The sequence below is a fragment of the Gymnoscopelus braueri genome (genome assembly GCF_963280865.1).
Source record: "Gymnoscopelus braueri genome assembly, chromosome: 12".
Lineage (NCBI taxonomy): Eukaryota > Metazoa > Chordata > Actinopteri > Myctophiformes > Myctophidae > Gymnoscopelus > Gymnoscopelus braueri.
This window is the reverse complement of record NC_137614.1, coordinates 31,469,885-31,492,225: the sequence shown is the minus strand read 5'-3', so window position 1 is coordinate 31,492,225 and position 22,341 is coordinate 31,469,885. Positions and strand designations below refer to the sequence as shown.

Here is a 22,341-nt window from a genome sequence, read left to right as displayed (position 1 = left end):
GCAAGGCCAGCAGAGGGCCAGCAGGCTTGCAGGAGTTGTGGAGCTGCAGAGCCCTCCCACCCCTCATTTTCTACCCAGCAGGCCTGAGTTGGCATCTGTATGTAAATCAGCCCAATGATACAGAGAATTACCCCTCCCCTTCTTTTTCATTAAGACGGAAATAGTCTAAAATTACAGGCAGCTGTCTGCCAGTCTGAAAGAGACCAACCCAGCAGAGTTGCTAGTTGTAAAAATCTCAGAAAATTGTATTATTGTTAAGTTTTAAGTATAAGCCGTTTTGGAGATATTTCTAAATCACCCATGGAGTGAAATACCACAAAAAGTAGTGATATCTGAACAGCTCCCACTCTTTAATGCACTCATTAATTGTGCAGATATCCCTCCTTTTTGTCGTTACTTCTTTATCCTGCAACTCAACCCAATTGGGTTGGATGTTGTTAATCAACTTTGATAAATGAGAGACCAGGGACAGTTAAGAGCCTGCAAGACTAAAGCCTGACTAATGCTACGTCGCACGACGAAAAGAACAGATTTTCAAGCTAACACCAAAAATCTATTATTTTCAACAAGCGACACCGTTGTGCGACGAAGCATCAATTAGACTTAATGGCCTCAAGGAAAGGAGATACCCTGCCCACAGGGAAGGGTTCTGGTGCACGCTGCACTCAAGAGCAGGGTACACAGTAAAATCCTCGGTCTTAATTGATCCATTTGTAACTGTGGAGTGTACAAATGCAACCAAATGGACCCTTACGGTTCCATTTGGTTCCATTTGTACCCTCTCAGAGTTAAATTAACACTGAGAATTTTACTGTGTAGAAGTTCTGGCCCACCGCTCACTCGTTTGACCCCCTGACCCCACCTAGGTGCCCTGTAGGGAGAGGTCACCGCCCTGGTGAAGCCCCTCTCTTTGCATTGCTGTAGAAGCAGGTGCTGGAAGGGGACTGACCTCTTGAAAAACAATAGCAGGGGATGCTGCCTTATTTACTGGGTCTGAATACACCACGTGCCTCGTTCCCAAAGGGTGTGTGTGTGTGTGTGTGGGGGGGGGGGGGTTCAAAAAACGACAGCTTAATTAAGCAACCCCCTCCACAATGGCATATCTGCATGGTTAATGTAGAACAGTGATTCAAACGGTGTGCTGAGCCTGAGGCACTAGTGTGCCATGAGACAAGTCCAGATGTGCATTTTGTGATAACCAGTGCCACACATCATTATTACAATATACTATTCCAACTATACAAAAAGTTATGCATTATCTTTTAATTTACTATATCAGGAGGCTACTCTGCGCACACTTATTTCACAATACGGCAAATTCTCACTTTCAATCTGGTGTCCTTATTTTGGACAGAAAAGTTAAATATAAATAGCTCACAAAACGTTTCATAACGACGTTGTGAACTTAGAGATCGGCTATTTTCAATACAAACACAGGTGTGCCGTGACTTATTTCCCTTGACAAATTTTTAAAACCACTGATCCTTTAGCTTCAACTTGCACAGCAATAATCGAGAGGGGCTTCCCGTTTCTTCTCCTTTTTGTGTGTATATATGTGCAGAGAACTCCATGAGCTTTCATTCATGACTGCCATGAATTGACCATTGCACTGCACAGAGGAGGCCCTTGTGTGATCTCTGCTTCTCTTGGCTCCAAGTCCAAAAGACCTCCTGCGTATGCTATTGAAGCCATGTGGGGACAAGAAGACAGCGTCTGTGACTTCAGCGAAGGAAGCCAGTTCCAATGGAGTCGATTCTAAAACTCAACAATGAAACTAAATCGACATCCTGTGACATTACATCTGAGACATGTCTTCATTATTTAGAGTACTGAGACAAAAAGGAGAGAGGACCCACAGTAAGATCCTGAATTAATTAATTTAATCACTTTAAAACTGGCACGCCTTTTTTTTTAAGTGCCAAAGTTTGTATGCACTGTGCCAATAGGCCACTAATTGTTTGTTTTATACTTTTTTAAGTGTTTTAGTCAATGGTCTGATCTGGCTAAAACTTCATGTCCTGATGTCATAGATGACTGACGTCACAGGCTGGCCACATGAAGTCCGAGTTCCACATCAAAGCCAAGTCAGTCATCCACATTGGAGCCATGCTGTTCCCATGTGGATCCCAAGATCCACATGATTCCATTTTCAAAATAGGTGTTAACACTGTATTTTTCTAGTGTAACATACAGCACAAGTTTTGAGCCAGATTTGAAGCCGGGATGTTTACGATTATGTAATATGCATGCTGGTTATGCCTCCAGGGTGCCAGCTGTGACTTTCCCAGATACCATCACAATGAAGCCCTCTTGCAGAGGGACCTCATCTTGGACAGACGGAGATAAAGAGCTGAAATCAGGATCCATTTGAGGCCTTCCTGGCTTTAGCCTGATGACAAAATGTGTGAAAAGAGATGAAACCAGAGACAGGAGCATCCCTGGGCTGGGCTCATTAAGGGCCCAATAAAAACCGTCAACGCTACAAGGGGGGTGACCTGCCACAAAAGATGTGTCTAATTAGCAAGTGCACTGCCTGGTTTCACTGACATATGCTCCTCAGAGAGAGAGAGAGAGAGAGAGAGAGAGAGAGAGAGAGAGAGAGAGAGAGAGAGAGAGGGAGAGAGAGAGAGGGAGAGAGAGAGAGAGAGAGAGAGAGAGAGAGAGAGAGAGAGAGAGAGAGACAGACAGACAGACAGACAGACAGACAGACAGACAGACAGACAGACAGACAGACAGACAGACAGACAGACAGACAGACAGACAGACAGACAGACAGACAGACAGACAGACAGACAGACAGACAGACAGAGCACAGGAAGGGACTGTGCTTCTTCTCTCTGTATCTATCCTTTCTCTCTCTGTCTCTCTGTCTCTCTTGCCCTCCCCCTCCCTCCCCCCCTGCTTCTCTTTATGCTTTTGATGAGTAGGCTGTGTGTGTGTGTGTGTGTGTGTGTGTGTGTGTGTGTGTGTGTGTGTGTGTGTGTGTGTGTGTGTGTGTGTGTGTGTGTGTGTGTGTGTGTGTGTGTGTGTGTGTGTGTGTGTGTGTGTGTGTGTGTGTGTGTGTGAGAGAGAGGGGGAGAGAGAGAGAGAGGGAGAGAAAGAGATAGAGAGAGAGAGAGAGATAGAGGGACACATAGAGAAGGGGTAAGGGTGAAGCAGAAGGTTTGGCCTCTAGGCACTGTAACAGAAGGGCTGACTTGAGAGTCATAAAACAGAAACACAAAAGGAGAAAGCCAGGCTGAGACTGCCTCAAGGTCTGAAGGAGGAAGATCTCCTTCTTGTCACATGACACTTGCAGATAACTGATGTGGGTTTACTTGAGAGACTGACGTGTTACAGTTTAGAAACATTTCCTGCAAAATTCTGTAGCTTCTTGAAGCTTTTTGTTACGTTGTCTCTATAACGTTCAGTTTGATTGTTTATTTATTGTTTTTTTTTAATCCACTAGGGGTGCAACAGTTAATCGAACTCATCGATTCAATCGATTATAAAAAATAATCGCTAACTGATTTTAATTCGATTTTCAAGAAAATAATGACATTTTGTTTCAAAATGGCCGAAATAACATATTTACAAGCTCACAGTGTATGGCATAGCGAGCTTTTAGATCACCTATTTTAGTTATTTTTGTAATGCACTGTTGTATGACAAGGTGTAAAATAGGGCTTAAGTGTTTAAAGAACTAAGTTAACTGTTGTATTGCATTCCCTTCCAAATACTGTGTGCAAGGAGTGTTTGGGTCCTTTGGGAACTGTGTGATGGAACAACAAAAAAATGCTGCAATGCAAAAGCCCCCCCACACACACACACACACACACACTTTTATTCCATCAAATTCATACCATATATTCATAACTGATATAAATAACTTTTGGATACAGTTATGAATAGGATACAGACAGTAGGTGGTGCTATAGAATCATCTGATTCACTCACTATCCAGGACATGCAGTGGGTGTACATTGTACAAAGTCTCCTTAATACGACTACATTTAAGGTGAAGAAGTCTCCATGTGATACATTTCTAGGAGAATAAATCAAGACTATTAGCAGTGGTGGAAAGTAATTAAGTACATTTACTCAAGTACTGTACTTAAGTAAATATTTTTGGTATTTTTACTTAACTGGAGTATTTTCAATTTTCTGTACTTTTACTTCTACTACACGACATCTCAGAGGCAAATATTGTATTTTTACTCCACTATAATTATTTGAAAACTTTAGTTACTAGATACTTTGCAGATTTAAATTTTTATATTATAAAACAAACATTAACCACTTTTAACCTCCCTATTTTATACCAATGTTATTTGAAAATAGCCGACCTACAAGCTCACAAGTCACAACGCATCACCATGCGATGCATTGTGAGCTTGTAGATCTGCTATTTTCAAACATTACATTTTTAGTACTTTTACTTTTGGTAATATTTTAATGCCAATACCTTTGCACTTTTACTCAAGTAACATTTTGAACACAGGCCTTTTACTTTACCTTTTACTTTAACTTTTTATATTGTGGCATTGCTACTTTTACTTAATATCTTTTACTTACTTCTTCCACCACTGCAAGTCGCACACCGTAGGCATAGACCTGGCTGCTGGCCGTTTTGTAAATCTGTCATTTTATGCCCTCTAGTGGCCATTGTTGAACACGACAACCATGATGTCCTGACTTTTTCTTTGAGGTTATGATGTGAAACATACTACTTGAGACCAAACTTTGACAAAGGGCGCAAGTTCGCGTTTTTTTTTTAAATCAAACACCCCACTTTCAGGTATGTCACCTCCATTGGTTAACTAGTAGCAGCACAGAGTCACAGTGTGTCATGCTGACAGAAAACACTGTAGTTTATAATTAGCCCGCACTGCCAAGCCGCAGCTCAACGTTAGCCCTGGTTGCTAACTAGCTTCCAGTGGTGGAAGAAGTACTCTCATGTTTTACTTAAGTAAAAGTAGCAATACTGCAACGTAGAAATTCTCTGTTACAAGTAAAAGTCCGGAATTTATTTCTTTTTTCAAATGGCCTTCACTGTGTCTGTGTGTCAGAATTATTGAAAGTCAAAGTATAAAATAAGGCTGAAGTGGTTAATTTATGTTTATTGTTTTGTAATAATAATCTAAATCTGCAAAGTAACTAGTAACTAAAGCTGTATGATAATTGTAGTGGAGTAAAAAGTACAATATTTGCCTCTGAGAGAAGTAAAAGTACTGAAAACTGGAAATACTCCAGTAAAGTTAAAAATACCTCAAAATCGTACTTAAGTGCAGTACTTGAGTAAATGTACTTATAGTTACTTTACGCCACTGCTAGCTTCACCTATACTCTGCGTTACTTAGCAACACAGCTAACATTAGCAGCTAACAGAGAGTTAGCTCATCCACTCTGAGGTTGACTGACTCCCAAAGTTCTAATGCACCTCTATATTATGGGTTCATAACTTAGACTGCAACATTCCTATCTGAAGGCATGGTGCTTGAACTCTCAATAACAGGGTGCAAACATGTCCCAGCTGACAAACAAAGGTGACTGGACAACGTTGTCTGCTTGGAGAGTCAGTGCAATAACATTTATGGTTTGTTAGAGGGGTCCGGGGACCCTCAGGGGTCCTTGAGGGGGTTAAAATTAAGGTAACAGGATAGAGGAAGAGAAGCAAAGAAGAGAGGGCACCTTGGTGTTACATTGGCTATTTTTTCCAGAATGTTACAGAAAATAAAATATTTGTAAAATGTTTATAAGTAATGTATACATTATTAGAACATGCTTAAACATTTGACTACACATAAAACCTGTATATCCAGTCATTTTGGGGCATAATTAAATAATAAGTTGAAGGATAAAGTTAAGTCTGATAATGATGTAGTCCTACCGTGTATAATAACCATTTTTCATTTTGGACAAAATTGCCAATTTTACATTGAGGTGCCCACCTATCCTGTACATCTAAAAATAAAAGACATACATAATATCAATTTAGGTGTCCTTGACATGAAAATGTTTGCAAACCTCTGGTTTATGGATCTATTGTTTTTGTTTTGTTTTTCCAGTGGAGAAAAAAAGAGGGTCTGAACAAAGGCCGTGCTGCTGAAGTTCCACCAATGGAGGACTTCAGTAGGCTGGACCTGTGGTATCACCTGACAGAGAACTGCATCTTCCCCACCGCGCAGCAAGGAGTGGAGCAGATCTGGGAACTCATATTACTCTGTCTGTTCTGTCGACTTTGTTTCAGGCAATGTGAGTGACGTGTGAGAAACTTTGTCCCGAAGTTGCGACTCACGATGAGTGGCAGGCAGCCACACTAATTCAGTGGTTCTCAAAGTGTGGTCCCAGGGCATCCCCAGCTAAATGATTGATTGCTAGGAACCAAATGGACCCTTGCGGGGTCTGTAAATCTGAGAGTTATGGGGGTCTGTGTCCTAATTATACCAATCTGGGGGTCCTTGAAATTAAAATGCTTTAAAACCACTGCACAGCACTACTTCATACTCCATATAGTTGCTTGCTGTCAAGAACGGATATACTCGCAAACAGCATGTCACACTGTGTTGCATCACTTCCAAAAGCTCATGTCACCAGGCCGTGGAAAGCCTGGTTTACTGTTCTAGTCTAGATCCAGTCATTTCCACACACACACAATACATTCAACTGTTGCAGAGGGGCTGCCTGAAGACCAAAAGCCTAATATCTCCCCCGTCCAAGGTAGGGATGGGCAATATTATCGATTTCGCGATACTGTATCGATACTGTATCGATACTTTTTTTTTCTTTTTCAGATAAAGGCTTTATGAAAAAACATTCGAAAAACCTGTCACTGATCTGCAGCTACTCAATATGTAGTGTATATATACAATATGTAGTTGTGATATATGTACGCAATATGTATCGTATCGCAATATATTGCAATATGTATCGTATCGCAATATATCCTGATATCGCAATATATCGCAATAATATCGCAATAATATCGTAATATATGGCAATATGTATCGTATCGCAATATATCGTGATATAATCGTATCGTGACCCAAGTATCGTGATACGTATCGTATCGTGAGATTCTTGCCAATACCCATCCCTAGTCCAAGGGCGATTCCCCTTTAGGCTAGTAGATAAGATGTTTGGCTGTAGCATCCCGTCCCATGTGGGAGACCATGGTTCCAATCCTGGGCGTGTCACACACACAGACCGTTTTAGGGCTGCAACTATCGATTATTTTCTTAGTGATTATTATTGGTGAATAATTAAGACTAGTGTTTTACATATTTATTATATTTATATATATTGTATATATACATTTATATATATCAATGAATCGATTAAACACTTGTTCTGTTATTATATTCTTAAAAATAGTGAGAATTGTGAGCTTGTAGCTGTTTTAGCTATTTTTGAAATGTTTTGAAACTGAGGCTGTAAAGTACATGCCCTAATAATGGTGATCAATTATTCATTGTTTGTATAAAAGCCTCCTTAACAGGTGTCGAAAATGATCACTCGTGCAGTGCTATATACACTTTAAACAGTGCATCTGGTTCGTCCGATGTGATTGTGATGTCCATGTCAAATAAATAAACGCAACATAACATAATAGATAATAGTCTTAACATCGCTCTCCTTCTCAGGTTCCTCGTCCACTGTGAAGCACGTGGTGTCAGCGGTGGTCGGGACGTATGCCCTCTTCCAGTTTTTTCAGCTGCATATGTTGTGGGTGATGGCGCTCAGTGCCCTCTGCTACCTCGTCTTGCTTCTCAACCGCCATTCCAGCAGGAGAGGGCTCTTCCTCTCTGGAGTCATCCTCATCTTCCTCCTCTTGGGGTGAGGAGTAAGCAAGACCCTCCCCCTGTCAAAGTGAAGAACCTGCATACGTAGATATGTATTAAGTGTGTTTTTATGCGTTTGCCGGGAGCAGTATTGTGTAATCTGAATGGACAAAGTATATACTCAAGTAAATGCTCACTCAAGTATTCAAAAGTACAAATTTCTTTTTTAATATCAATGCGTTGCTGTATTGAAATGTAGAACATTTCCAAATACATTTTCAACTATAGTGAAAATAGCAGATCTACAAGCTCACAACCCCTCACCTTGACTCGTGGGCTTGTAGATCTGCTATTCTCACTATTTGAAATAGGGCTGAAGTGGTTAATTCATAATATATTTTTGTAAGTTTGGGTCCCAAGAGTCAATTCATAGAAATGTAATGGAGTCAAAAGACGGTATAATATTTCTATTTGAAATGTAGTGAAAGTAGTTTTTTTACTTAAGTAAATGTACTTAGTTACTGTCCACCACTCATGTCTAGAATTTCAGCCTTCTAACATTCCCATCCCCCTTAAATCTGCACTATGAAACTTTCCTCTTCTACTCCGGATTTGAACCCGGTTTCCTGCGCAAATGCTGAAATGATTACCAATGAGCTAATAGAGCTTGCTCGGTGGGATACATTGAATCTTGACCATCAGATAAAAATTTGTGTCAGATCCTGTGTCTATGTGAGACATGATCTAAATGTCTGAATAGAAGAGCAGGGAGACAAAATACAACCACCTCAATTGTTTAGTTTTACAAACAGTAAGTTATATTGTATTAACATACTCTACTACAGCTTGGACAAAATTAAATTTTATTCATTAAAGAAAAGTTCCATTGTGCTGCTTTACGCCTAATTTATGCTTCATAAATTAGATTTGACTCTTTTTCAGTGAGCTGCATTTGATTGATCCTGTCACCTGGCAAAAAATGAGAGGTAAAGGTTGTTCCATGTGTCTGGACATAAAATAATGTTTTCACCACAGCATTCAAATTAGCTCACATTTGACTCTGATGTACGTACTGTATGTGGGCTGTGAGTTGTGAGTGTTTCAGACCTATGTTTGTTCTGCAGGCTCCCAGATGGTTGTGGCCATGAAGGCGATTTCTTTAGCCTTTGACATGGACAGAGGTGTGGTGGCCACCTTTCCCTCACCAGCGGAGTTCCTGGGTTATGTTCTATTTGTGGGTACAGTCATCTTTGGCCCCTGGATCAGCTTCTCTAGCTATAAGGACGCCATTGAAAGCAGGAAGCTGGTGAGTGATTGCAGTGTCAAGCCTTCTACCAGTTGCAGAAATGTGTTTTTTTGGGGGGAAATGGTGACTTGTATTTCACACTTGTACATTGTTGTCGCTATTAATCGTACAATGAAGTTAATAGGCAAGGCACATTTATTTGTACTATAGCACATAAACAACAAGGCAATTATATGTGCTTTACATTGAGCATATAACATATAGTAGCGCTTAAGTGGTTGATACAGTGTACAGCTCTTGAGTGTCAAAATGTTGGAAGGTATATTGTTTAACGCGTTGCATATGTCTGTACTTTTAAGTTCATTACGGGATTTTTGTGCGCAAGTTGGATGTTGATATGTGTTGTCTCCCCTCAGAGCTGGTCATGGCTGCAGAAGTCCTCCCTTGGTCTTCTGAAGAGCCAGCTCTGCTTGGTGGTCTCCACTTGTATTGCTCCTTATCTCTTCCCGTTCTTCATCCCAATCGAGGGCAACAGTGTCACATTCAAGTAAGTCCATGTATGACACATTTCCATTCTAGTCCCATCAGTTTGTTCAGTCAAGAGTTTGTACAGTACAATCATTTGTGTAAGCTTTGTGTCTTTTTCTTCCCCTGCTTCTAAGAGGCATCTGAGACGCTAGGTAAGCTTTGCTTCAAAGCCACGGGCAACTTTGGTAGAACCTTGAGTTGTATAACTGCCTGGTCATGATCGAAGTCCAAATAATGTTCATGATCTTTATCTGTTGCTTCTGTGCACCCTGAGTGAGTAACAAGGATTCTATTCCCTTGTCTCTACACTACAGTCCCTGTCATTCTTTAGCGAAACCGGTCTTAAAATCACACGTTTAGCAAATAAACGAATGCAAAAGCTGATTCTGCCATCTATCTATAAACGCAAGTAATCTGTGTGTGTGTGTGTGTGTGTGTGTGTGTGTGTGTGTTCCCTGCATATATCGAGAACCGCCCAACCGACTTCAAACATGACTTGGCCGCAGAAATCGATTGATCACCACGAAATAGGCATAAAGTGTGTGTGTATATATAATATAAAGTAACGTGTATTTAGTCATGTGTGATTTGTCCCTGTGCAGGTGGCTCCATGCCTATATGAATGCAGTGTCCTTCCACTTCAGTAACTACTTTGTGGGATATCTCAGTGAAAGCACCGCCGTACTTGCAGGAGCAGGCTTCACTGATGAGAAAGACAACATCAAGTGGTGAGTTCTGTTATTGCTGTGCATGTATGTCTAAAGGACAACGTAGTTGGCTGCCAAAGAGATGGTAATAACGTTTGAGTCGCAAAGGTCAAAAGGACAAGGCCATAATCGAGGGCAAGGGCGAAATGACTCCCTCATATCTACGGTGGAAATAGCATATCTTAACAATTGCACAGTAGGCGGAAGTATGCAATCTACTGAGTGCAACGATTCGAGGTACTTTGAAGTGGCATTAGCAGGTGCAATGTGGTTGCAGTACATCCCCTCTCTCATACTGTATGTGCGTTTGTGTTTGGTTCTGCAGGGATATGACGGTAGTGAAGCCCCTGAATGTGGAGTTTCCCCGCTCAATGGTGCTTGTGGTGACTTCCTGGAACATCCCTATGTCTCGCTGGCTCAATACATGTAAATACTTTTAATGCCTACCTGTTATACTTGTTAAATGAAAAAGAGCATCCCGCACATTCAGATCGGTGCACAGGTGATTTTAAAACCTTGTAAGCGTAATTTCATACTTTGTTGTATGACAGACAGTGTTATTTTCGAAAATATGTGAGAACTTGAACATTTTCTTTTTCTTTTTAACATTTTTGAAAATGTTCACCTGTGCCCAAAATAGGGATGCCAGGTTGAACGTGGTTAATGCAAGCTTTTTGACCTTTTGAAGAAGGTCACTGACCAAAAGCAAACAAAAGCACAGATATAAGTGTGTGCCACAGCTGCTCCTTTTTCAGTCTATTAGTGTTTTTGTTTTAGCTCTAGCACCATAAACCGGGTGAGTTACTCACCGTCCCTTAGTTACATAAGCGATAATAGCTTTGTTCTATATCAGAATTGCTGAAATATTGCCAATAGTTATGCCATTTTATATTTGAAGAAGATCAAATATTTGGGCTTTTTGTAAATCAGCTCTTAATATTAATTATTCTATGACGAGAAGATTGGTAGCTGTTTCATGTATTTGAGTATTTATTATTTACTGTATTTTGTTTTGGATTTTTGCATGCAGACTCCCAACACTTAACCACTTCAACCCTATTTTTTTACTTTGCTCTATGATGGTGTTGCACGGCAAAAATAGTTGTGATGTCTACAGATTTGCTACTTTTGCTAATATTGAAAACGTATAATGACATGAGGGGAGATGAGATAATGAGATTACTACCAATCTTTTATGCTTTAACTTTAATTGTCTTGCCTATTGGCTGTTTTAATTTCTCAGATGTTTTCAAAAATGCCATGAAACTCGGGACTTTCCATGCGATCCTAGTGACATACACAGCCAGTGCCTTACTTCATGTAAGTAAAAAACAAATCGCCCCCATCCCATGTACACTTCACGTTCTGGTGGCACAGGGTTACAGCCACATTTTACACACACATTTTCACTCAAAGGACCACAAGTTTTGGGGTTTTATCCTTTTGACAGATATGTACAAATATATGTTCATGCATTTCATGTCAATAAAAACGTCAATCAATGAATCAACCAAAGAAAGGCGCTATATAAATGCAGCCCATCCATTTCCTGTTTAATGTGATGTTTTGTTCCCTGCAGGGTCTGAGTTTCCATCTTGGGGCTGTCCTGCTCTCCTTGGGGTTCATCACCTATGTTGAACATGGTAGGACTGATAGTTGGCTAATAATCCATCTTTTGCCTTATGGCAGTGATTTGGTTGCTTCTGTAATTTAGCTGGGGAACCCCCTGGTACCTCTTTTTGTCGTTTTTGTATTGTCTCTAATCCTCAAAATATACGTATTTGAAACTTCAAAAATGACATTTCTTATCTAGTTATCAAGCTTAATTTGCATGTACATATTATGTGGTCTATATGAAACTGTACAGAGGTGTATTGATGTAAAGTCTCCAGCTCTCATGTCCATAATGTTCTTCTGTCTCATACCTTTTAGTTCTGAGAAAGAGGCTGGCAAGCATTTTCAGTGCGTGTGTCCTCTCCAAGCGCTGTCCCTCCGACTGCGCTCATCAGCACAAGAAGGTACAGATCCAACTCTTGTTTGATTTGACAGATATGTATTTGTTGTTCTGAGGGGTCAGCAGCAGCAAACATTTTTTAAATGGTTCATTTTGTCCCGAATATCATAAGCAATACATCATCAAGTACAGGACATATTCTTTGGCTGTAACTCTATCTGTCTGTCTGTCTGTCTCACAGTATATATACACACAAAGATAACATATAAAGAAGATAGCCATCACGACCACGTCCTGCATACTGTACATCGGATGTCATTAGATGTGGCATTTCAACCACTGTTTCCGACCGTATTTACTGATGTCTTTCTCATAGATCGTCATGCAGAAATCACTTTAGTCACTGTTCCTATTGATACACCAGCCAGTTGAGCAATCTTTGTGGCTGAAGCTCTTGCCATCCGTGCCTCAATTAACCCTCTTTCATAGTCCCTTAGATCTTTTATTCTTGCCATCTTGATCCAAAATCAAGATCGACTGGACCTGTTCAGCATTGATGTACATATATGCCACAGAGCATAGGATGTTACAGTAATTTCGCAATTGTATCATGCAGTCCACCTGTATGAAAGCTTCAGGTTTTTCCTTTCATTTGTCACCAGTCTGGATATATATATACTGTTTCCAACACAGGGTGATACATCAAAATAAAACTCACTACTACTATCTGTACCATCTGTTTCTACTAGTAGAAACAGATGGGTTGAGTGTCCTGAGGTGGTGTATCATTTAAAAAGATGTTCCCACTTATAGTCCTGTTACTTATGTTTGGGGTCATTCATGTTATATTATATTACCCTTGACAGAAGTTCTCTAGGTCAGCAAAAATGGAAATGGATCTAAATAGGCGAAAAACAAGTACTATAATTAGTTTTAGATTATATTATTATATTTTTGCGTTTGTTGGTGTGATAAAAGTTTGACTTTGAGACCCGTTTCTCCTTACAATGACACCCAGCGGAATAACTACTTCCGTTTCCTCACTCACAGAGCACAGAAGCAACTGATAAGGATGATTGACATTTGGACTAATATCATGTCCAAGTAGCCAATGCCATACAACCCAAGGTTCTACCAAAAAAAACATCACTATCAACTTCTCATGGCAGTCTGTCTGGGGTTTAGGTGTACTGGGTGACGGGGCTCAACCTGATGTTCAGCTTCCTAGCGGTCTTCCACCTTGCCTACCTGGGCTCCATGTTTGACTCAGATGTGGACGACCAGGCAGAGGAGGTGAGACCCACAGGCCATCTGCACAGTCAAATCTGCAGTGTTAATTCAACCATTTAAGCCTCATTGCAAAAATAGCTTATCTACAAGATCACCTATAATGATGACATGCCCAAAATAGAGACACCAGGTTAAAAGTGGTAGACTCTGAATGAGCAAAGAATAGACTCATGAGTCTGTTTTTCCATGGTTAAAATGTCAATTATGTTTTTGACAGCGTTTTCCTTTTTATTTTGTTATCCTTTGCAGGGTTATGTAGCCAGCCACACTATCCAGAAGTGGTCTGAACTGAACTGGGCCAGCCATTGGGTGGCCTTTGCCTGCTGGATCTTCTACCGCCTCATCCAGTGACCTCATCGACTTAGAGATCAGACTGGCAGACGCAGAGGCAAATCGACCTGACTGGTATTTGTTACATAGCGGAGAAAGGGGGGCTGTTCTGTATTCGGGTGACCTTGTTTCCTGCCCCTAATGGGAACTGGGACTTCCTTTTTTTGCAGTCAGGGAATTGTCACCAGAAACCTCGGTTAAAGAAATGGGGGGTGTGTTAAACTGGAACAGAAGTAAGCCCAGAACTAATGGGCATGCTGTTATCATGACCCCACATCTAGACATGTTTCCATACAGAGGAAAGTGCTGCTTCAACTGATATAATTTAACTGCTTAACCCCCATGACGGTGTTGCACAGCGAAAGTAGTCGATCTACAATCTCACAACACGTTGCATTGTGACACGTTGTGAGCCTGTAGATAGGCTTTTCTTGCCATTTTTATACATTTTTGAAACTTTTCAACTATAATGACATGCCCATAATAGGGATGTCAGCCATTGTCATCTTCATTCCTATTTGGCTTGTGTATACATCGGCTCTGATGCTCATGGACACATTTTCTGAATAAGTATATTTGGAAACCTGAGATACACCTAAGAAGAACGTTTTGAAATGTCTTCTTTAGCTCAAAGGACCTCGCAACAGTTACCTCTTTTGTTCAAGACTAAATGGAAGCATTTGATGATTTTAACCTGTGGATTGCTTGTTGGTGGAAAGGGTTGCACATACCCAGTATTTAGTAGTCATCAGTATCTACATTTAGTATAATATTGTAATGTGTCACAAATACTGAAGCTTGCCAGTCAGGTGAAATGATACTCCACTGATATTTGGCTTGCATAGATCATTGTCCATGTCCAAAAATATTTAAACAGTTTGCACCTTTATAAAAGCATGACTGCAAATGTTCAAGCCTTGCATATGATGTTCAGTGTTTGATTTTTGTGATTCATGGTAGTGTACTTGTTTTCATTTTCAATGTTTTTTTATATTAAATATATTTTTCTATATTAAAAAAAAAAGTGTCTATCATGCTGTTAACAGTTAATATAGTTTAGTGTCAATTGCACACCAGATATTCACATCTACAAAAATCACTAGCTAGCCAGGTAAAAACGGATGACTAGAATATTTTGCTTGTGTGTCTCACACAGCCTACAAACCCACCTTGTACCCTGCATTTATCTTTAAACAATATACACAGTGTAGAACTAGACCGCACACATGAACCTTCTTGCTTGGTATTCTGGATTAAGCTGCTTTAAAATGATCATGCCGGCGGCAAAGGCCAGTCTCTGTCGCTAGACTAGTGACTCCTACAGGTTGATCAGAGTGCCTGTCCAGCGGGGTGTGGAGTGCCAGGAGAGATAACGTGTTCCTCACCATGCGTTACGCTTTCCCAGTGTTATGCACTCCCTCTTCACTGTCAGGTGAAAAGAAACAGCCAGCGACTTCATGTGTATCAGAGGAGACAAATAAATGGTTGTCATCATCCTCCCACATGACCAACTGCAGGGGTTAGCAGTGACGGGGCTACAAGGGGGGAAATGGGGAATTGGCATAACAAATAAATTGAGGGGGTTGAAGGACAAAAAAATATCTACAAAATATTACACAATAATTTAGGTTTAGGAGCATTTGTCACTGTACATTTGCGCATACATGAAATTTGTCCTGCATTTACTCATCCCAACTATTAGGAGAACAGAAAAAAAAAATATCGCAATTTCTAGAGTAATTAGAGTGTAAGCGGAGAGACTCAATTTAACTTTATGTAGAGGAAATGGAACAGTGAAATAATCCACAATGTATTAAATGCCTCATTCCTCTAATATCATAATGGTGTGAATGTTATCGAAATGCATTTTTACCAGACTTGATTACAAGATTGATAAAGGCAATCATAATCACTCTTTCAGAATGGACTTGGATCCCCACCTGTGTACTTACCTGTCTAGTCAATCATTAATGCCCTCTATGAGAAGGGTATTGGTCATGCAAGGGAAAAACCATGTCAATACGGAACTGACAGGACAAGACGCTTCTTTAAAAACAATATGGTGCCTCTTTGATAACATGAATTTAAAAGGTTATTTTGTTCACTTCATTTGATTAGCCCTTGAATGAAGCTGTCGTCTTTTTGTTGCCAAGAGATGTTTTCCTGATATCTTTGCTTTCTCTTCTGAAGACCACAGCGGTTACTGTGCGGCCTTGCTGTGATCACCGTACTGATAGTGGTGAGAGTGAGCTGAAAAGATGGCTAGAGGGGGCAACTGCAGTTGGATGGGGCGTGAGCTCCCACTCTCATCAGAGATCTTCAGTGGTAATTTTGACTACACTATACAGTCAAATCCTCAGGGCCCTATTTTCGCCAGTGCCTTACCCATAATTCCTAAACTTCTTTGCCATTTCTTACTATTTTTAAAAACATTTTTAAATAATTCAAATAGCCAATCTACAAGTTCACAACGTGTTGATGTAGATTGGCTAGTTGAACTATTTGAAAATGTTTTTAAAAATAGTAAAAAAAATAGCAAAGAAGTTTAGGGATAATGGGTACGGCACCGGCAAAAATAGGGGCCTCAGTGTTCATTCATCTATACATTCTACAGTATTTGTAACTCAGTGTGTAGAAATGTAACCTAAAGGACCCTTACGGGTTCATTTGGTTACATTTGTGTACTGCTTGGAAATGTGGATAGCATACAGTGTGTTATAAAAGTTAATAAATAAAGATGTGTGTCTGCATATTGGTATAACTGCATGCTGATAGAACTGCGTGTGTGTAATCAAATGTTACTGGTTCAGATAGAAAGACAAGTGTAATCATTTTAATCCTTGAATGTGAGGACCTTAAGTTAATTGAAACGTAAAAGTTTTATCTGGTCACAGACAGTCATACTCCTTTTCGAACAGAGATACACAGGAGCTGTTCCATTGTTTAAGGTCTCTTCAGAGAGAAACAGTCTTGTTTAAGCCAAGGTATTGTTTTTATGGAAGAGAGAATTTTCATCCAAAATTTCACAGAGAAACAGAATTAAAAGGCGAAAAATAACTATGCATTCATCCTACCCGGTCTGCTGATTCCGCTATGAGTGGTTAAGCACCATAGTGCACCCCACTGCCAAATTCATGTGCTTGTCATTTACTCTCAACGTGGATAAAAGTATAATAAGCCTTCTTCAGGTGTGGGTGGACTGCATTTTCTATTTGGACATTAAATACATTATTTACAAACTAATATGCCAAACCTGTTGCCTACCACTCCCCTAGGTGAAGCTATACAAAGTACTGTATCCCATTTGACATGGGACAATAATAGCATCAGAATTTGTTCTAGGACACAGACACTGCAGATTAGATCAACAAGCATTGGAGGAGCTTGGAGCGTACTTTGAGAAAACTGTGTGTGTGTGTGTGTGTGTGTGTGTGTGTGTGTGTGTGTGTGTGTGTGTGTGTGTGTGTGTGTGTGTGTGTGTGTGTGTGTGTGTGTGTGTGTGTGTGTGTGTGTGTGTGTGTGTGTGTGTGTTCTTTATTGGTTTGTGTCAGCCATCAAGGATGAACTGTGGCTCTTCCTAATCCCCGCTGGCTTGGCTGTCATTTTGCTGGCTGTGTTCTTGGAGGAGGTGGGATTCCTCCTACGCCACGTCACTTCCTCCAGACGGAAGTGGCTGTACTTGTGGATACTAGGGATGTACCCGGTAACGTGACCTCTACCCTCCTCCCTTCATGCAAACACCACTGATCAAAATGAATGACATTTTCAATCTAAAGCTTTCATACCTTTGTAACATATTTTTTGTTCTAAAGCGTGGGTTGCATTATACTTAAAATAACTTTATCTTGGATTTATTTTTTCTTAGGTCTTTGCATTGACCTCCCTCATAGCACTGTATATTCCCCGCTCATCGTCGGTGTGTAATTTCATTGCTTCATTGTGAGTTCACATTGGAGATTCTCAAATCTTCCTCACCACACATACTTTATATGAAAGGCAGCAACTGTACATTGGTCATGGTGACATTACGGGCCAAAAACATGGAAGTATGTATATTTCTGTGCAGATACCATTCCATCTCACTGCTGAAGTTTATGGGGCTCATCACGGACTTCTTTGGCGGGAAGGCACGCATGCTGGACATCTTGGCAGGGGAACAATTTAGTCCAGACCCTTTCCCTTGTTGCTGCTGTTGCTGTCTCCCCATGATAGCCATCAACAGGTACAGACGACCTCTTTCTGTTATTCTGGGAAGTCTTCAGGGATTTGCATTTATTTACCAGAATGAGCTTCAGTGGTCTGGTGTGGTCAGTGGCATAACAGTTACCTCTCACTGCCACTTGGCGCCGCCAAAGTCAAAGTAATCGAACTATTAACAAGAATTATGTTCTGGAGTAGACCATGTCTATCCTCTTCTACTCACTACTCAGGAGCAGTCGGGGGTGGATGATGGCTGCTGTTCTCCAGCTCTCTGTGGTTCGAAGCATCCTGTTTTTCATCACTCTGGTCCTCTGGACAGACGAGCAGTACGACTATGGAGATGTATGTGCACACCTCAGTTCCAGCTACGCTGTCTCTATTTCCTAATCATTAATGAAATTATTACAAAACAAATCATAATATTTTGTGACAAAATAAAATGCATTTGCCACGTGTAACTATGTTCATTGTGGAAACACCCTGGAAAGAGGGATTCTCAAAGAGCTGGAGAGATGGGGAGATCCCTGTTACTAACAAATACTACATAGCAATGATTACTATGGGAATGTAGATCTATTTAACACTTTGTCGTTAAGGGCTTAAAGGGTAATCATTACTAGAGCAGGGGTTTTCAATGTTTTTCAGGCCAAGGACCCCTTTGCTGAGAGAGAGATGAAGCAGGAACCCCCCACTACATATTGTATAAAATTATGTTACAGATTAAACCTTTTCATAGATTTCATAGATGGCTTCATAGACTTGTTTGACAGAACTATCATCAGTGTTGGATTCATGTTAATGTGTATTTTCAGACAGTTAACCACTTAAACCCTCAATACTTTACTAAAACTTGTACTTGACCTGCTCATTTCCCCCCTACACCAAACCCCTTTGCCGAAAATAGCCTATCTACAAGCTCACAACGCCTCGCAGCCCACAGCGTTGTGAGCTTGTAGATCTGCTAATGATCTGCTAATGTTCCCCTCAGAAAAGGAATTCTAGGGTTCAAGCGGTTAATGTAAAAAAAAAAAAGTTCTATCACACAAACATTTGGTGGCCCTCCTGCAGTAACTCTTGAGGACCCCCTGTTGAAGACCCCTGCTATATAGTATTTCTTTAGTAACAGGGATCTCCCCGTCTGTCCAACACCTTACTAAACAATAAATACATTTTCAGTTCTGGATAAAATGTCCATCCAATCAGGAGACACATACAGGATACAGGATAAACAATGAGCAGATGCAATTGGAATTAAATCACTATAGAATTGAAGCTGATACATTGGTAACCCACCTGGAAGTAGTTACTATTATATTGAAGGTCCGTTGTGATGTGTTGTCATGTGTCCCAGATTTCCAATCATCTCCCCTAGTCATTGATGGCATTCTTATATATTTCTGCAGGTGGATTCGGTTAATCCCAATTTGTATGTGAATGGAATCATTGGCGTATCAACCATCCTGTCGTTCTATGGCCACCTGCTGTTCTACAAGGCCACCAGGAGGGCATTGCACGGCTATGGACTAAGGGCCAAATTTGTCTGCACCATTGCAGTATTAGTGCTGTGTGGCCTACAGAGTGGCATCCTGGAGACTATGGGGTCTCTGGAAGTCATACCCTGCGCCCCCCCTTTCTCTGTTATCGCCAGGTCCCAGTGTAAGTACCCAAACAGAAAAGAGAATACAGATAACTAGTCCATACCCGGGGATTGTGCACACCCAAAACCTTTGGGTTATACGCTCAGTATGCATAGTTACACTTTTGGAGAGGAGCGCTAGCCTGACACGCAGCCTGAACTTTCATTTTGTTTCACTCCATTATTCAGTCTGAAGCCCTCTCAGTGGAGACGATTTCTGAGATGGGGGCGTGGCCAAAGTGGGACTCTTTAGCGATTGATTTATACTGGATTAAACCGATCCCGATTGGGCCGGGCCGCCGGTTAGATTTTCAACCGAGAAAACCCCGCCTTCTACAGCGTCACCAGACCCTGAATGCGAGGCTAGCGATTTCAGGGGCTGGAGCCAGGCTAGAGGAGCGCTGCTTGGTGTATGGTGTGACAGTGTGACAACCCGGTCATTTACGACCCGGTGTCGAATCGTGTCAATCTGTGTGCGTGTGTTCTGAACATGATATCCAAAGCAGCCCTCAGGTCATAAAATGATGTCTGTGGACACGACCGCTAAATCAAAGTCCTTTATAACTTTGTAGCGCTGTCTGTTGCCGTTGTGTGTGTATGCTGTTAGCCCTGAAGCTAAGTGCAGCCAGCGCCTACTGATCCCATATCCTGCGTAACCATGACAACAGAGCCCATAGCCTGTGGCCAGGGTTGCATTGCTCATGGGACGGCCCTGCATGCCGTGAAGGAACCTATTTGAACAGGAGCATGCGCACGCACATGCATAGATTTAAAACAACTTTAAATTCACACCTCAACAAAGTTAACAAAGGCTGCCGACCGCCGGTTGTCACACCAGCATGAATTAACATAGGATTAACATAGGATTGGGCCTAGATGCATATCAATTGTCCATTGTGTGACCTGTAGTGTAGAGTGCAAACCAAATCAGCAATGCAACACTGCCTGTGGCCGTGCATGCACAGGGACTTGTGTACACAAAAACGCTAATAAACAGCTTAAATTTGGGGAAAGTGAAAAACGGGCTTCCTCACTGTCTTTATACGCTAATGGTCAATGCCCGAGTGGAAGTTCAGATGAATTGCTCAACCCATTAAGGGAAAGAAATGCTGATCAGACGGACTGACTGACAAGAGTTTTGTTCATTTTATAGATAAGCCCAATCTTAACAATTGCAGCCCAGTTTTTAAAGAAAACGTTGTTGATGGCATTTATGCTTAATTACAGTAGATTAGTGAAGCCAATAAAGACACTAGCTCTTTAGTTGCTACTAGCAGCATAATATAAATTGTCCATCCAAAATAAAGTTCTGAAAATGCGGCTGTACTGGTAGCAGAATGGAAAAGATCAGGACATCACAAGTGGAGAAATGTGGTAGGCCTATAAATGTACATTGTATATGTCTAGCAAAACTAGCTCTAATGGCAATGATCTGGAACCATTTCTACTGTTCAATATCACATTAAAGGTAAATTGATGATGTACAGTAAGTATCCTTGTATTTGACTATATGGAGCTTGGGTGAGTTTGCCAGGTTGGAGGTACACGTATTTCACTCCCGACAAAACAACCTTGAATGAATATGGGAAATGTTGGGGTGCATTTAGCTGTTCAAACACAGATTTCCAAACTGTATATAACATATTTATCGTTGAGAATGTCAAATTATAACATTTTAACGTTTTTATTATTATTTTCATTTTCACATCATTAGAATTCTCAGCATTTTAAATTAATGATTTCCTCTGTCCTACTTCAGTAATCTATCACTACTGTGTTATTGTGGAGATGTTCTGCATCGGCCTCTACGCCCGCCATACGTTCCGTCAGGTGGAGCCGAGCATGGAGGACGGCTTGGCCCTGGAGGAGAGGAAGATCAAAACCCATTTGTTGGAGAAGGCAGTTCAAACAGACTTTGTTTTAACCGTGGGACCATGCCACAGCCCTACCCCACCACCAGAAGAGCCCTGGCCTGGTCACAACAATCCAGGTTACAACAGTGACAGTGAAGATAGCCTGTGCAAAATTGAGCATGCCCCTCTTGATCGCTTCCCATTCCCTCTGCAGCCCACACACCGCGACCGACGCAAGCCCGGGACATCGGCGGTGCTTCACAATCTTTCAGAGGAAAATAATCGCCTGGATCTGGCCAAGGTGACTGTCGTAGCTGATATTAACTATGTGGACCCTAATGATGTCACAGTTGTTTGACCTCTTTTGGGTGGCATTTGTCAAAAGACAATGTCATGTTCTACATGTTTGGTTGTAATATGGAGTTTCTCCTTTCTTTGGGTACTGAACTCGCCGTGCTAGCCTCACCATAGTGCCATTTAGGAGTTGTTAAAATGACTGACTTGCTTGTAAACAAGTAGAGGAAAGGAAGAGAAACTTCAACAATGTCTGTGAAAAAGTAACAAGTGTAATAAAACATGAATACATTTGTCTGCTAGGATTAGTAGAAGGCAACACACACCACTTGTTTTGTCTTTTCTGGGGTGCAGGGAATCAACTCCCCCAAAGATCCAATTTCTAAAGAAAACACACTAATCACCTGTGCACTGATTTATTGAAATCAATCGTGACGGTAAACACGCACGCACGCACGCACGCACGCACGCACGCACGCACGCACGCACGCACGCACGCACGCACACACACACACACACACACACACACACACACACACACAC

The 22,341-nt window shown here is 41.1% G+C and overlaps 2 protein-coding genes across 4 annotated transcripts; both read left to right on the top strand.

Annotated features, from left to right (window-relative positions):
* Positions 1-4,672: 4,672 nt before the first annotated feature.
* LOC308096990 (protein-serine O-palmitoleoyltransferase porcupine-like) lies at positions 4,673-14,822 on the top strand. 3 transcript variants are annotated; one of them, XM_080444526.1, is made up of 13 exons: positions 4,673-4,777; positions 6,048-6,234; positions 7,623-7,815; positions 8,703-8,746; positions 8,885-9,066; positions 9,423-9,553; positions 10,137-10,262; positions 10,567-10,667; positions 11,485-11,561; positions 11,821-11,884; positions 12,174-12,259; positions 13,381-13,488; positions 13,735-14,822. In XM_080444526.1, exons 2-13 carry the CDS (start codon positions 6,099-6,101, stop codon positions 13,834-13,836), a joined length of 1,350 nt encoding a protein of 449 aa, XP_080300652.1. In that variant the 5' UTR covers positions 4,673-4,777; positions 6,048-6,098; the 3' UTR covers positions 13,837-14,822. The 3 variants fall into 3 exon arrangements, with proteins under 3 accessions (XP_080300652.1, XP_080300654.1, XP_080300653.1); XM_080444527.1 differs by having other exon boundaries at positions 4,687-4,781; positions 6,053-6,234; XM_080444528.1 differs by lacking the exons at positions 13,381-13,488; positions 13,735-14,822 and adding an exon at positions 13,246-13,379.
* A 1,251-nt stretch (positions 14,823-16,073) lies between these two features.
* Positions 16,074-21,862, top strand: LOC308096485 (organic solute transporter subunit alpha; the record flags this gene model as incomplete). Its single annotated transcript, XM_080443905.1, has 7 exons — positions 16,074-16,140; positions 17,367-17,518; positions 17,681-17,754; positions 17,882-18,037; positions 18,246-18,357; positions 19,419-19,671; positions 21,411-21,862. The coding sequence occupies 7 exons, from the start codon at positions 16,074-16,076 to the stop codon at positions 21,860-21,862; spliced, it is 1,266 nt and encodes a 421-aa protein (XP_080300031.1).
* Between the last annotated feature and the right edge of the window lie 479 nt (positions 21,863-22,341).

Coding starts and splice junctions, on each gene's coding strand:
- LOC308096990 (XM_080444526.1), top strand. CDS start 6,099: ATGGAGGACTTCAGTAGGCTGGACCTGTGGTATCACCTGACAGAGAAC. Junction 6,235..7,622: donor TCGACTTTGTTTCAGGCAAT/GTGAGTGACGTG, acceptor TCTCCTTCTCAG/GTTCCTCGTCCACTGTGAAG. Junction 10,263..10,566: donor GAGAAAGACAACATCAAGTG/GTGAGTTCTGTT, acceptor TTGGTTCTGCAG/GGATATGACGGTAGTGAAGC.